The 16,511-nt window shown below is 42.8% G+C and overlaps 1 protein-coding gene across 8 annotated transcripts in view; it reads right to left on the bottom strand.

The window, feature by feature from the left end:
- TMEM266 (transmembrane protein 266) overlaps positions 1-16,511 on the bottom strand; it is a 78,446-nt gene that overhangs the window by 3,874 nt on the left and 58,061 nt on the right. For all 8 annotated transcript variants that reach the window (XM_080551351.1, XM_080551350.1, XM_080551352.1 and 5 more), the window contains one exon: positions 7,771-7,957. In XM_080551351.1, coding sequence (XP_080407477.1) covers positions 7,771-7,957 — 187 coding nt within the window. The remainder of the gene's footprint in view (positions 1-7,770; positions 7,958-16,511) is intronic.

Here is a 16,511-nt window from a genome sequence, read left to right as displayed (position 1 = left end):
CTGGGGAACGCGTTCTCCATGCAACAAGACCCAAACCACTAAGCACTCTGTACCTGAAATAGCTGCACTCATAAGAAGGCAATCTAACCTGACACTGAAAGGAAACATGGTCATTTTCCTGGTTTCATTGGCTCTTAAAAGCTTTTTTGGCCCTTGTTGATCTTTAAATGCCTGCAGTCAGAGGTGTGCTTTGTGCTAATGTCTGCGTTTGACAAAGAGGCCTCAGAGTAGCTCAAGGCAATGCCGCTGGATTAGGAGTACATTGCAAGGCTTTTCAGCTATCTGCTACTAAAATACACTTCATTTCTATCATACATAATTCATGCTCTAAATGCTACCAAACTTGCCAGCCTGTAGAGATACCGGTTCTTGCTCAGGCAGGGAACCTTCAGATCCATTCAGAAAACACCTGCATATGTGTATTTTTTGGTAATGTATTTTCATCATATTTAACTCACTGTCTACTTCTAAGCTTTACCCTTTGGCCTGGCCACATGTGTGACCACTTGCATGCACAAGCTGCACAGCTGCCTGCTTTCAGGTCATGTCATTGTGTGATGGCCCCATTAACCTCATCGCTCCCTAGGTGATTTTATGTATGTGTACATTTCTTTCTATGTATATATGTAAATAGTATCTACAAACGTGTCTGTGTGTATCAAATATATATATTTTTTTACCTTGAGTAGTTTCTCATGAATAAAAGCAATAAAGAGCATTGGAATAACAACAGCAGGATAAATATTTCAACAACAGATTAAGTTTCTGAATAATTATATTAAAGCAAACTGACAATGGACAAACTTATCTTAGCCATATGGGGGGGTCTCAGCTATTTGGGGTATCACAGGCTATAAACAATTCCCGTTATCTCTGACTATATCCTTCATTACTGAAAGCAAGGAGCTTAAAAAAGACAAAGACACACTGAGCAGGAAAGCTTTTCAAGGCATAAGCTATAGGACCAACCTATTGCCCCCTGAACACTTCTAGATGTAGGAACAGCAACAGGAACTAGCCAGTAACACCACCACAATGTGACCTGGCAAGAAACGGACACAGCCTTACTGTGCCACTGGGGTGCAGTAAGAAAGGAAGACAGAAGGGACATAAAGGAGGAAAAATGCATGCATTTCTGAGAGCACACTGGTGGTCCACAGGGGAAAATTCCCCGGTGAAGCTGTAACCTTCCCAGGGAGTTTTCCCCTGCAAATTGCCATGCACTGGAATTTCCGCTTGCTCTGACCTTGGTCGTCTGAACATGTAACCAAATTCTCAGCCAGACGTTAATTCCTCTCCTCCTCGGCAGTCCAAGTGTAGCTCACTGCTCACCTGTACATCCATTTATAAAGGCACATGCATGCTCCCTAGGCTGTGCTGTGCCTAGTTCACCTTTCTGGTCTTGCGTAAGATGACCTGAGCGGAATTTTTTTCCACTCTGCTTTGCTGGTCCCAAAAGGTGTCTTCACTTTTCCCTCTAGCAACATGGAAAGTTTGTGCCAATAGGAAATATGAGCAGCCAGCTGGCACCTTGCACAAGACCTTTGTATGAAGGCAGACTGCCTCATTGGTGCAAGCTGCAGCGCTCACATGACTTCCATTCACATAGGCTCTGAAGAAGCTGGATGGATGCCTGAGCACGTGAGATAATCCACCACGAGAGGAACTGTCAAAGTTGGCTTGCACAGAAAACAGAGCAACAGATTCAGCCTGGTTCTAACTAAGAAATGAACCTGAGATGAAAGTCACTGTCTGCAAGGAAAATCCAAGACATGGAACAGGATCCATTGTTAGCAGATATTTCTGGGACAGAAAACCAAAATCCTTAACTGACAAGGTATTGGGTTGGTTTGGCCCTTGGTTTAGCAAATCGTGCTGCAAGAGCACTGTGAGTTGAGTTGAACAGGGCTGAGACCCAAGACATCTGCGTGGCCATGGCTGATGGCTTTGGGCATGGGATGGCCTGGGGGACCTCTCAACACTTTTTCTTTTCTCTGTAAATATGGATCGACAGATCCGTATCTGAGTTGGCTTGTGACAGGCAGCTTGGAGCAAACACAGGAGCCTGGGTCTGCCTCTGCAAAACAGCTTCGTTTGTTGCAGCTAGAAAACCATAATTTGACAAAGAATATGGATACTGATGAAACAAGAACTTTCAGGGTAAACACCAGGGTAAGATGAGAATAATTTAAGGAAAAGGATTCAAGAACAAAATATTATAAACTGGCAATGAGTAAGTGTAGACCAGGAACTGGGAAAAGGCTTCTAATAATTGTATGAAAGTGAGTTGCTGGAACAGTGCTATAATAGCATCATAAGGGGAAATAGCTCGCTGCATTTACGTGGAGGACAATCCATTTACAAAAGGGATCATTATGGAAAGGATTGCATGCTTGGACAGTGGAAAGTGTTCCCGTTCTGTGTTCCTTTACCTGTCAGCATTGTCTTCACACCTCCACACATCAGTGATGGGAGACAGCTTCAACCTCACACACGTGACTGGTCTCTACTTTGGGAAGTGATAAAGAGTTTCTACCCCGCCCCTTTGGTGAGTATGAAATTCAAGAGCCTCGCTTCACTAACTACACACACATTTACTTAACCATTACTTAAGGTATAATTCCTATATTTCTGTCCAGATATCAGTGCAGAGAACCCAAAAGCCTAAAACTGGCACCTATGGGAGAAGCCAAAGCCACCCTCCTGCAAGGATTCACGGAGTTTAGCAGCCAAGTGGAGTGCACATAAGATATAACCACTCCCAGGTGGAGGCTTCAGAGTAGATACATTTCAGCATTTGAAAAAACCTGTTTTTTATCTATTGCTCTGCTGTAACAGGGCTCTCTTCAGATCACTAATGGACAATCACCAAAGGAACTGGCTTAAGAGTTGAAAAATCAGAAGTGTTAAACCAGCTCAGACTGCCTCGCAAGCAACAACTGTCAAAATGCTTTCCGGTGCCACAGTTTGCCTTCCCAGACAGCTTATCAATAATCTGACAGGGAGCCCTTTGAAGCCCCAGATTTTTTCATATTCTACTGCCAATATCCCACTTCCTTCACTTGCAGAACGCTGAGTACCTATGGGGAGAGCAAGCTTTACTTTTCTCTAAGCAAGAACATAAATTGCAGCAGTTCCACAAAGAAAACCACTTACCGATAACCCCATAAACATGGAAATTCACCTCCGAATAGCTAAAATAACCCTCCTGCAATGGGAACTAACAGAGTCGGGGGTCCAGTTCTTGCTCAAATGAGTATAAGGCTGGCACATTAATTTTAAACTACTGCAGAACTTCAAGAATTGCGATGATATATGCAAGAAAATGAGGAATTTCCTCTAGAGACTGTAATTCATATATTATGGGAGAGATTACAGAATAATAAATTTTGGAAGGAAGTATTAATGGCTATATGGTGTGTGGTGAACCTGGAATTCCCTGGAGCCTGGAGGTTTGTATACTAAATAGTAAAAATGATTTGTGCAGGAGCAGAAAATGTTAGATGTCATTCTGGCCGTGACCAGTTTCATACTGCATGAGGCAAAAATTCATCAAGAAAAAAATCCTTCATCATTTAGAGAAGAACAGAGGCCACACAAGTACAGAGCACAGCGGGACGGTCCCTTCCCTCGACCAGCTGGCAATGCCGTGCCTGATACACCACAAGACACGGTCGGCCCTTTTGGTTCCCAGGGCACGCTGCTGGCTCATGCTCATCTTGCTGTTGACCAAGACCCCAGATCCCTTTCTGCAGGGCTGCTCCCCAGCCTCTCACCCCCAGTCTGAACATACAGCCAGGATTATCCCGTCCCAGGTGCAGAATCTAGCACTTGCTCTTGGTAAATTTTATACCAGTTGGTAATTGCCCAGCCCTCTAGTCTGCCAAGATCTCTCTGCAAGGCCTCTCTACCCCCGAGGGAGTCAACAGCTCCTAATGTAGTATCACCCACCCACAAACTTACTTAGCACGCATTCAAGTCCTGTGTCTAGATCATTTAGAACAATTGTGAAAACTGGCCTTAGCATTAAGCCCTGTGGGACCCCGCTGGTGACTGGCTGCCAAAACTAGACTGGAACTCTTGCCTCTCCCGGTCTCACACCAGCAATGAGGGTACTTCATCACAAAGAGAAAGAGATCCACAGAAAGAAAAGCTGGGTGGTAATATGTACCGAAAGCTTCCAAACAAGCTAGTACGTACAGCACTCTCCTGGTGCAGGCCACAGTGTGTCCGCACAATTCCCTGAGGTGCTGCGCATACCACGTGATGCTGGGGTTACTTGGCTTGCTTTATTGAACGCTGCACTAAATGGTTCCACAAAATCCGGTATAAATACTGGAGTACAAGCTACAGCTACAGCCCCTGAGGAGCTTCAGCTTATGCACTGTCCCATAAAACTCCTAGGTAGGGAAATGAGCAAAAAGGCTGAATGCTCTTTTATTCCATAACCCGTCCACGATGAAGCGTTCTGTGCTCAATGTTTCCATTGTTCAATGCAGACAGGGGAAATGAGATTAGCCTGAGATGGAATATCCCGTTTTCTCTTGCCATATGTTCTCTAGCCAACTAAAGCTTGCTGGTTTGGCAGAACCCAGGGCTCTCCAAAGATGGTGATTTTTTGAAGGCTGACAAAGCTTTTGGCACAAACACATGCATTCCATGCCATACCCTGCCCTCAGGTGTTGTACGTAGGGCTCGTGTTCTGCCAGAGAAGGGACCCCCCAGAGCCTGTTTTGCTGGCTTGTGGCTTTGAATTGTAGCTTTTCTTTTAACAGTATTAGCAACCTGGCCCCTTATTTCTCCTCAAACTAGTCACTGTAATAGGCAATTACAGATGATTTTCAAAGCTCGCAAATGTAGCACAAAGGGTGATTAACTGCAGTCATCACTCGAGTCTTTAAGGAGGAAAAACACAGCTAAGAGAAAGTGGATGCAAAACAATTCCTAATGTGGCCTGATAAGAGGGAGTAGTAACTGGCAATATATAACCTTTAACCCAAAAAATCAGGGGTGAAAACACTGGTGGCTTACACTTCCACGCAGAACAAGCGGTGTGGAAAGCCCTGAAGATAGCACAGCCAGGGTAACGACAGCACGTGAGAAGCAGGAGGTGCAGAAATGACCTAGAGGAAATGTCTCGATAGCCTCTGCTCTGCAGAGCCACGTCTGATGAGCATCTCACTGGTCTGATGGGAGACCCTACACCAACCAGATAAACCCATCCCATGCTGTGTAAACGGGGGCCCCTTCAGCTGAGGACATGCTCCTCTTCCATCAGGTGTACCCCATGCAAAAATCATGCAAAATCCATGCTGACTGTTGACTGCCTCAGTTGACTGCTGTCTGGATTGTGAACTACAGCACTGAACATTATTGCATGAGAAACCACAAGCCAAGCAATCTGCGCTTGGGCCCCCTTTTCAATACTCCACCACGATGGATACTGCCACAGATGGTATAAGGCCTTGCTATAAGGCCCTGGGAAATTTCTTTTGTTCAACTCCTGCCTCACTCTACATAAAAGACAACTTTAAAACATTCAATGACCTAAATTTAGCTTCTGAAGAAAAGCACTCAAAATGATGTATCTACAAAGGCTTTGTATGCAATACATGATACAATGCTCAAAAAAATATTTCCTCCTCTGTTTTTAGTTGACCTCTGGGAATCAGAAATTAATTCTATATTCTCAGTATGAATTTTAAATATAGCATAACCGCACCTTATCTGTTATGTGAAGTAATGCACGTTTTCTTATTTGCTGGACATATTTTTTCCAGTAAAAAGCATTAATTGCTCTCATCACGTAACCTTACTGAACACAGAAATCACTCCTGCTTTGTTGCACGTGTGGCCAGAACTTTACAGAGAGAAACAAATAATGAGTACTTGTGTTAACCTGGAAGTTGGACTGAATACCTTGCACAGAAAAAAAAATTAGACTAACCTCCACAGCACTGTAGTTTCAGCAAGCCCTTTTATAATTGAGCACAACACTCTCTGGTTGTGCACAGTTGTCCAAATGTAACCCTCAAGGAACACATGCATAAATTATAATATATCCACTGGGGAAACCTCTCAAATCCTACAGAAAAGGGGGAAATGCATTTCAGGGGGCAGCCTGCTCAACTGCCTGCTTTTAAACACAATTTCGAATCAGGAATAATTAATAGCTGAATTGTGGTTAGCGCTCGGTTATTATTAAAGAGGAAGAAACAGCAACAACTTCTACGTGCTTTCATTACTATGTAGAGAATGAAAAAAATATAGTTTGAAAAAGTTTGGTGAGCTTTTTCTCTTAAAACTTTTGATTAAAATACTTCTGTGCCTTAAATTCTAAGGAGTGTGCCAAAGATACCAGGCAAACCTGTAATTCATATCTGTTCACATACTGCTCATCTACCAAAATGACCAAACTAGGACGTCCAGAGAAGACTAACGTATCACCATGGTGAATAATGTTATCTTCTCTAGGACATTACGGTAACCATTAGTGAAACCATGACAGATTCTGTCCTCTGTTGTGAGCGCTGGGGGATCACGGGACAAAGAGCTGTCCTTTCAAATAAAGCCTTCTGCTCTAGCATTTCAGTGACAAAAATAACACGGGTCCAGGTAAATATAAGCAGTAGTGTTCCCCTGAACAACACACCTGGCCCAACAGACAGCTCACAGACCACCCACAGGACTGCTCCTCACCACAGGCACGTAAAACTTAGACAGGTGAGCAGGAGCTGCCTACAGTGTGCAAATGCTCCTTTTCTGGCACCGGAGCTGCCCTGTCCAAGCACAGGTGGGCTGTCCAGCACTGGCAGTTTTAAAGCACCGAGTGAGAGCGTAGTCACTAGGCAAGGCAAGCTTCACAGCTGGTGCGTGGGCAATCGCCCAACCCTGGGAGGCAAGCTGGGATGCGGGGCAGCGAGCAGGACGGCTGGGACTAGTAGAAGAGAGACAGTCTTGTATTCCTCAATTCACAAAACATAACGTAGCTCACAGAACAAAATGTGACACGCAGGTTTCTATGGATTTGCATGGCTGAAATTACGTATCTATGTCTGTATTCCTATTACATGTATATACATGCTCCTGAGTACCTCCCAGCAGACATGAGACTCTTTGCTTGGATGGACTCAAAAAAACAGCCAAAAATAAAGGGTGAAAAACTGGCCAAACTAACTCCCGAGATATGTAACCTATCTTGTCACAATATTTACAGGTGAGGCTAATCTGGCCTAATAAGTTTAACCTGATACTTTTAAAAACAGTATGAAAAAATACAATACTACGAATATATACAAACCAGGTTTTTGTGCAGACAGACAAAGTAGAAGCTGTGAGACATGACATCAATTCAGAACTGCCCTGGGTCCTCTCTAAACCGCAGAAATGCAAGCAGCCAATCTCAGAAACTGTTTTTCAATGTTCTTCTCGATTGCCCTGCTTTTACCTCTGAGTGATTATTGTTTTGCCAATTCCAATTTGGCTGCTGCTGCGTTAGTGTTTGAGAGATATAAACATGAGGACACTGGGAAGGTACATCATAGTCATTTTCATCCCGAGTCATTTTATTGGCTCTGGTCAGAACCTGTTCATAAATATAACAGCTCCTGCCACTTTGGAGCAGACACAGCTTCTTTGCAAAAATGGGAAAATGCAGTTTCCAGGGACAGTAATCAAGTCACTAGAAGAGTGAAAGTATTTTGTGGGTTCAGTCACTCCATGCAAGGGAACAGCTGTGCTAGTAGGTAGCAGCACACAGACAGCACTCACCTCGTGGAGTCTGCAACTCAGTGATGTTCTCGGTGCCTTCATCGTCTGAATCTTCAGTTGCCACCACCTTGTATCTGTTGCTGCTCTGTTTGTTCAGTACATGGGGGACTTGCAGCGCGGCCTCTCTCTCTGCAGCCAGGTCCAAATCTTGCTGAGCAAGGTGGGCCCTCAGCTGTCTGATCTCGAACTGGAAGAATAAAACAACAACACGTACTCATGTCAGGTGAACATGGTCGGAAATCCATGTTCTACAGCTTGGTACCTATTATTTGGTTTATCACTAAACCACTACAGACTGGGGAAAGCAAACACAATGTGGTTAGGCTGGGATTTGAGTCCAAGGTGCTGATACTATCCTGCAGCTCATGTGACTGGACCGTTGTTCATATCATCTAAAAATAATGGCCGTCTCCTGCTGGTCTTTTGTCTTGTATACCTCTGCCTCCTGAAGATATGCCTTTGGACAATTTCTTACAGATGAAACTGCCAAATTAAACAAAACCTTTACAGAAGACCACCCTTGATAAGCATTTAGGTATTTAGATTCTTGATAAACATCCCTAATTTGCCAGACTTCATAACGGGGATTTCTGTGGAGGAAGGTTCTATCGGTAGCACCCAGCACTGGTCCTCCCCCACTAACTCTAGGCAAAGCAGAGGGACACTGAGGAACCCTTCCAGCCTCAAGTCTTCTGTACTCCCCAGTGTGCAGAAACTCCTCGGGGCAGGCTGCCACTTTCCTGTCCACTCTCCTGAAATATATGAGCTACAGCAGTTAATGGCATTCTGCAGTCAGAATAGGATTTGTCTCAGGACTGATGCTATAAAACAGACACAGACAAGAAGACAGAAGTTACCAGGTACAATTTGATTGATGGACACAGCATATTTTTCCTGTGTCTGACAGCCACATGTCTTCCGTAATGCAAGAAGGAAAATCGTTTTTCCAGAAAGGCTGCAGAGATCATTTAAAACCTTATAAAAGTTCTATGAAATCCCACTGTCCTTCCCCTCTTCAAACTCTTTTTAAGATCAGTAGTACAGCAGTGACCAAGTCATATCTAATTATAAAGAATCTGAGAGGGGAAAGCAAATGAGGCAAGTAACAGGCTAAGGGATTTAAAATGCAGCACTGCTGGGCTTCCCATAGTTCAAGGCCTGAAAAGCCATCGGAGAGCATGAAGCTGCAGCAGCCACACTGCACCTGTCACTCTGTGTTTACAGCAGAGATGGAATTAGCACCTCGATGCTTGAAAACCAGTGTGTAACAGCATGTCGGCTCAATGAAGCTGGCTCTGGCTCTTGGCTCTTGGCTCTCAGATGCCAACTCCAATCTACCTTGCCATCAGATTCTGGAATCCTTCAGCTGACCTAGTTTGCTTCCCTGCGGTCCACAGGAGATACAGCACCAACACCAGGTATGCTACAGAGCACCAGCGGTTCCTCCAAGCCGCATAAGTGACCGGAGGGGAAACAAGACAGTTTCCACAGATTTTAGATTGGTAAAAAAGAGAGAGAAAAGAAAAAGGGATTCCAACTTGCCATATCTGGAGACTATCTGCTTTCCAAGCATAAAGAAAGGAGCTTACAGTCATCGGAAGGCCCGCTGAGAGAACTCAAATCTAGAGAGCAAAAGAGCAGTTTAACCTCTCTGGTCACATTCAAACCACCTGCTACAGGGATCTAACAAAGCTTGCAGCTTTTTCTCTCTTTAAATCAGTGGACAGCGGTCTGGCAGATGCAGGCCAGATGAAATGCTGCATGAAAATGCTGCATGAAATGCCTATTGCTCTTATCAAAGGGCCTCTGGCTGTGGCAGTCAGAAGAGTCTGGTAGTGTCAACAAACATCAAAATACGGCCCTGCTCCTTGATCCGTCAATGAAATCTCCATGGCAGGTTCCAGCTGGTGTTTTGTGTGGTTACCTACTAGCTAGGAGGTAGCAAAATGGGACAGCTAACTCTTTCCCGAGGCAACCCCTTCCCGAGGCTTCAGACACCCATTTCAGAGGTGGCAGTACGAATGTGCCATTCAGCGGTGAAAGGGCTGTCGAGAACTTGATTTTACAACAAAGAGAATTTCAGGTTTTATTCTTGAATTTTAGAAGGAAAAAGAAGCCACCAAATAGCTCATATTTCACCTTTAAGTGGAAAAAAACACCCTTTCAAATGCTCCCTTGGTATAAAAGGAGAAACACCTATCAAAGTGAAGGGTAAAAAATATATTTGGAGATTTTTTTTTTAAACTATTGCTTAATCCTAGCTCAAACGAAAAGGCAATAAGAATTAGGCATCGTTACCGTCTTTCTACATTTCATGTTTCATCCTTCAATAACATTCCTGTGTCTCCGAAAAATAAATGGTGCTTCTAAAATGCTTACTTCTGGCCTAGAAACAAGATGCAATTTCTTTTTTTTTCATGGAAGAGAAAAAATGGTAGGCATTTTATAACACAAATGGATAAATACTTAAAAGTGAGCTCAAAAATTCTATTTCTGCATCACACCCCATTTAGCCACCTTAACCATTTATGAAGATTGGCTAAACCTTGTAGCTAAATCTTCAAGCTTCAAAAGCTTGATGAGAATCTCTGCATTTTACAGCTGTGCAAAAGGATGCAAACCAAGCGATCCTTCCTGCTGTGGTGGACCTATAGCAAAAATGGGGGAAGAGACCAACTTTCTGACTCCCCCTTGCATTGCCTAATTAATAAAGCAACGGTTTCCAAATATTTTAAATCCACAGATGACTGTTAACCCTTAAAATTTCCATGCACAAGCACCATCCAGCTTTTAACAGATGAGTTCATGAATTTTATTGTTTAAAATGGCTCTGCCAACAAGCTATAAACCACTCAGCCTGACATGCGAGACCAAGTAGCATTCTGCAACTCTTGCCTGGGATCTCTGCACCGGATAACTCCACTTTTTACAAACAATTCTTCATTTCCTGTTTGGATAGCAAAACTGACTGCCTTAGTTGAGTCCCAACCACACAGACCACATGCAAAACTGGAATCCACAGAGAAAGTGACCACCAGTTACCCAGGTGAACAGCTACTCACTCTGGTACCACAGAAACAGAAGAGGCTTTGCTGCCATCTGATGCTTAAAGGACAGAAATGCATGCCTTTGTCTGCAGCAGCAGAGGAAGCAGGTGCTTATGAAGGTGGCACAACAGTCATGTTGCAGAATAAACTGGAAGCCAGGTCTGACATCTTGGCTCATGCAGTGCCCATGGAGTGCACTCACCCACTGCTTCTGAAGTGCTATGTGAACCCTCTTGTGTTGTTTGCTGCAAATACCATCTACATGTTTGTCTACCACTGGGTTAGACAGGTAAAGTTCAGAACCGAACACACAACTGGCAAGAGCAGATACAAGGATTACCTTCACAGGAAAGCAGCACACTGCTCGGGACGTCAACATCACATGAAAGATAAATAACAGCACACAGAGATGTTCAGAAAGATAACAGCAAGAACCGACGTTGCCTACAAGGCCACACAGCTGCAGCTGGTTAACACAGGCTCTCCCTTACACTGTCTCACTATCTCAGATGGTTAGTGTCCGGGTCTCTGAAGTCTGCCCTGAAGTCTGTGTAGTCATTAAAAGAGTGGCAAATCAGAATTAGATACTATTGTGTATGTAACTGCCATTTTTTTTTTATCATCAGAGGAGGGTATTTCCCTGTAATAACAGTGTTTGTTACACTCCCACATTCACTGTTAGTGATGTGAAGTACATACAACATGCTCCACAGAGACGCAAACCATAGCTCCGTCACAGATGGCAGAGCACAAGACAGGGTCAAAACCCAGCTCAATATTACTGCTTACAAATGCAAACCAAAACTCTCTTACGCTACGGTGGCGTGTTCAAAAAAGGAACTGGGGGATGGAAAATCACCATTTATCATAAGGATTGATTTAAGAAAGTACGACAGTCAGTAAGATACCTAAGAAAAGTCTATCAGGAAACACAGATTTTCCTAGGGGTTTAGCTCATGTAAGGCATGCAGATGCTCAGGAGACCAGTGCAGTATTAATTGCTCACAAGCATTAAAAAATATCCCAAGTTAAATAGAAGCTGGCAGTTTTGAGCACTAAAAGCAACCCGCTAAAAACAAAGGTTAAGCCTAAGAGAAGTGCGTGTTTCTTACAGGCATAATTCAATGAGAGACTGAGTGAGCAAATCACTTTGCAGGTGCTTACATCTATTGGACATTACACTGAGCGCTGACCTTGGGCAGTTCTAACTTGTAAAAGAACGAATGAGATTGCTCAGACTGCATGTCACACAGATCAGGGCAGGTTAGATAAATCCACAGAGGGTGTAAAATATAATGTTTTTTTTCAGTAAAAATTCTGGGCCAAAGCTTAACGTGAAATTTCCATTTGCAGTAGGAGCTGATGCAGCTATCTGAATGGATCTGGGCATCTCGAATACAGGTACTACAAGAGAGCTCTACCGAGAAAGTTATGGTTCGTATTTTGAAGTAGACAACCTTTACTTCAGCCTACAAGAGCTTATCTGTTAAAAAAAAAAAGCTTATCATAAGTGAAAAGCAAAAAAAGGCATGCACACTTATACCCTCGCTTTGATTTGTTTTAATTAAGACTTACTTACTCATAGGTATCAGCTCTGCGTTAGGAACCGTGGAAATCTCACAGAGCGCCAGTGGGCAAATAAATTTGTTGTGTGGAGGATAACTTGTTGAGAGACTAAGGTAAACTACCTCCTGACTTCAGATAATTACAAACTGAATAATGCTACTTACCAGCACACCTATGTTATTCATTATCTTTAATTACATCTACGTTGGTAGCTTCTGGTGGGTTCCTTTATCAATAAGCTCCTAATATACTTTGCAATGGAAAAATGTATTTGAAAACTTTGTACAATCACAGCATAATTTAGGCTGAAACAGACTCTGAGGGTCATCTAGTCCAACACCTTGAGGGAGCTGAAGACAGCAATAAGATCCCCCTTCATCTTCTCTTCCTACAGCTGAACAAGCCCAGCTTCCTCAGCTTCTCCTCCTGCACCATGTTCTGCAGCCCTACCCATCACTGTTGTAATTGTGTCCAAGTCCTTCTTATACTGGGGAGCCCCCACTGCCACAGCACTCCAGGTGTGATCTCGAAAGCACTGCGCTACACTTCTTAAATCCTAACTTTTCAGGGTGCAGAGGATTAAATCACACATGATTTTTTCAGAGCAGGCAAAAGAAAGCCATACTAAAATTTAAGATGTCTCTGTCTTTTATACATGTACTGCTGCTGGAGAGAGCTTTTATATTTACATGGGATGAGATGTGCAAAACAAAGGTGTGATACACGTGGCTAATGTGAAAACATACTTATTACCAAGAAAAAGGGAGATAAAGCTCATCTCACAAAAGAACGAGTAGCTACATTGTCAGACTGGAAGAGAAAGCTAATTGTCTGGAAATTTAAACTGACTTACTGTTCTCAACATTAGCGCTATTTTGGCAGGAAACAAACCAGAAAGAACTACAGGGCACACTTGTGCACCTCCTCCCTTCACAAATGCATTAGGTAATTATTTATAAGTATGTAAAATGACCCAGAGCTCTACATAACATCTCAGTTTATATGTCTGGTTGTATAAAAAGTGCCACCCATCCTATCTGATGTTTTACAACATGCCTATAAGACTCAAAAAGGGATAGATGTAACAGTGAATCTTATAGTACTTTCCTTTAATGGTCTTGCAAGGCAGTATGATTGACATAGTTTCAGAGAGATCAATGAACATTTTAGCCAGAAGCTTACTTGTGTCTAATGCAGGAGTAATAACTTTGCTCCATTCTATTAGCTGTCTGTACAGAACGCCCTGCCCTAAAACTCATCTGCCACTGGGATACAATCCAATGTTTATTTCCATTAGTTTAGTCATTGTTGGTAACAATAAAAATCAGGAGACAGTTGCAAACTAATGATTTATGGGCAGAACGAAACATGGGATGACCTTGGCTGCCTTCCACTCACCAAGAAAATGACTGTTAGTTAGAAATGAATTAAAATTATTGCAAAAGGATAACATAAGTTATTTCTCCGATAGGTAACTTTACCAGCTAAATAGCCCTGTCATTAAGCTAGCAGCTGTTGTACAAATTATATTCCAAGATAAGAAAGAAATTACAGCTTCCATACTTGTTACAGTTTTGAGAATGATGAAAAACCCTATTCTGTAGGAGCTGACAGAAAAGGAGCTGTTGTGATAAGGCTGAATACATAGACTGGGCTGCACAATACTTAGCCAAATGACTCTTATGAAAGTTAAACACAAAAGATCATGTAACTAGACGTATTATCAGAAACGAAAATTCCTCTACAGGTGATTCCAGAGGGAAAAAAAAACAATCTTCCTTCACTGGAATTTTCATTTCTAATGAAACTTCAGGATTTTCTTTGTTTTAGGATTTAATTAAGTTATTAAACTGATAGAGCAATACCATCAGCAATATACTCTTTCTATATTTTTATAGTAATTACAGTGAGACTTCTTTAGCTTTTACTATTACACAGTTTTAGAAATCCCCATTACTGTGATTACTAATGTTTCTGAGGTTTTGTGAAGTTCTGTTTAACCATCTCAGTCCTTCGGCATTTTCTGCCTTGACCACCTTCCTGCTCCACTCCCTTTTAATGACATCTTTCTTGGCCAACAGAGAATAAATAAAACAGCAAACTATTCAAACAGTTTCACCAGGGTACTACAGAGACCAAAGTGGTAGTCCAGGCACCCATAATTTATAAAATATATTCTGGCTTTCAGATGTATAGCTGGCCAAAAAACAACATCTGGAAAGAGTTTTCATGTTTGCACAAGTATATCCTCAGGAACATCCAATGTTGCTCAGGAATGGAAACATAACTTTATAGATGTGATATCCTATCACTGGCCAAAAGCATATACAACTGACAAATGAAGCATAATTCAAAAAGCAAGACAATGAGGTTGCATCTTTCCTGCTTTCTTTTTCTTTCTTTCTTTTTTTTTTAATGTGAACTCCATTTTTCACACTCTATATGCAGCACCGTTCGCTGAATTACAGGCAAAGACCCTCATGCAGACTGCTGCTTGGTCTGATCTGACCTGTCCATCTTCTTCTCATTAGAATAGGCTATGTCATAGATGTTTGGTCACCAAAGAGCAAAATAGAGGTGAGGGAAGAAGTTGAAAAGATGGAACAATGAGAGCAACAAGAGTTTCTGTCAAGGTAGGGTAACAGTCATAAAAGGAGCACAGCTTGAGGGGGACACGCAGACACTGGCCAGGCTCAAAGGCACCCGCATGTGGAGGACGCGCAACCACGGCCACAGCCAACTCCAACCTTCTCCCAGGCTCTCCTCGCAGGGAAAATGGGAAGGGACATTGGAAGCCAGGTCAAGCTGGGGGCACTGGGAAGAGCACAGGAAGATCTGAATGATTTGCAAGACTTGTGCACATGGTTTACTTAGTGATGCTTAGGGAACTTTAGTGCTGACGAATTTGGCTCTCCAGGAAGCTACACTTTAAGCAAAAGGAAAAGATAAATTATTCACATGTATAACCAAACAGATTAAAACAAACAAACAAACAAAAAAAAAAACAATGCAGACATGCACAAAACCCACCCTTACACTGGTACAAATTGGCAAACAGGTGAACTTGCTTTCCTTTTACTCCTGTGCACTCATCTTTCATTCCCGCTACCTCATTTCCTGCCTCAGGCCAAAAGAAGCAATTCTGCAACTGTGCAGTGAACCAGGCTCTAGAAATTATTCCCATAAAAACTGATACTTTGTTTTGTTACATTAATCTTAATTTGATTACTTTCCAGACCTGTTTCATTAAAAGCATTTGTGCGAATAAACAGCAGAAGGCAGTTGGGCAGAAGGAGAAAGAGGAGAATGCCTCTAGCACAGTTAGCAGTACTAACATAGGCCAACTTCAACTGAGCATGCAGTTATGACATGCATTTGGCTATGTTTAAGTTAATTACAAACAAGACAACTCCACTCAACAAACCTACATGGAAAGAAATGCCAGACGAATGCTGTTTTTGTGACTTTGATTCCTCCCCTTTGTGTAGATGCGCAACAAGGACTCAAATCACACAGTTTAGCATGGAGGAAATAACTGCTCACAAATCCAGGTTAAAATTCACCTATGACAAGAAGGCTATTCACCTGTCAAGTGTTAAGTATCAGCTTCAAAACAGGAGGGCATGGGACTTCTCAGAGAACTGGCCACCATTTATTTATTTTTTAATCCTGATCAAACCAGAAATACTGCGTATTTATCTAAAGCATTCAAAATAATTTCATTTACAGAAGATGTCACACCTTAAGAATTTCAATCCCTATTTCCTGACAGAGCAAACAAGATCTCAGAAAAGAAAGTGCTGAGAAACCTTTCTAACAGGAACATTTTCAGCCCTGTCTATAATTACTAAACAAATGTAGTTCATCGGTGTGGTCACAAAGACGCAGCCTCGGGATGAAGCAGTATCTATATCCACTGGGATGCAGACAACCGCGGTGGCTTGTCTCTTCTTCCTACTTAGGTAGGTAGCCTGGGGCTGGCATTGGTGTGCCCAGCTGTGCACCCAGAGGGGAAATATCTTGCGTGCAGTGGAGGCAACAGGTCAGCAGAGGTGGCCCTGGGCAGCTACCTCGGCTGCCTGCGCCAGATATGGCCCTGCACAGGCGAGGCACCCTGGAATCCTCCCT

This window comes from Anser brachyrhynchus (genome assembly GCF_964034855.1).
Source record: "Anser brachyrhynchus genome assembly, chromosome: 11".
Taxonomy (NCBI): domain Eukaryota; kingdom Metazoa; phylum Chordata; class Aves; order Anseriformes; family Anatidae; genus Anser; species Anser brachyrhynchus.
Note: the sequence above shows the minus strand (reverse complement) of the source record. Positions and strands in the feature narration are given on the sequence as shown.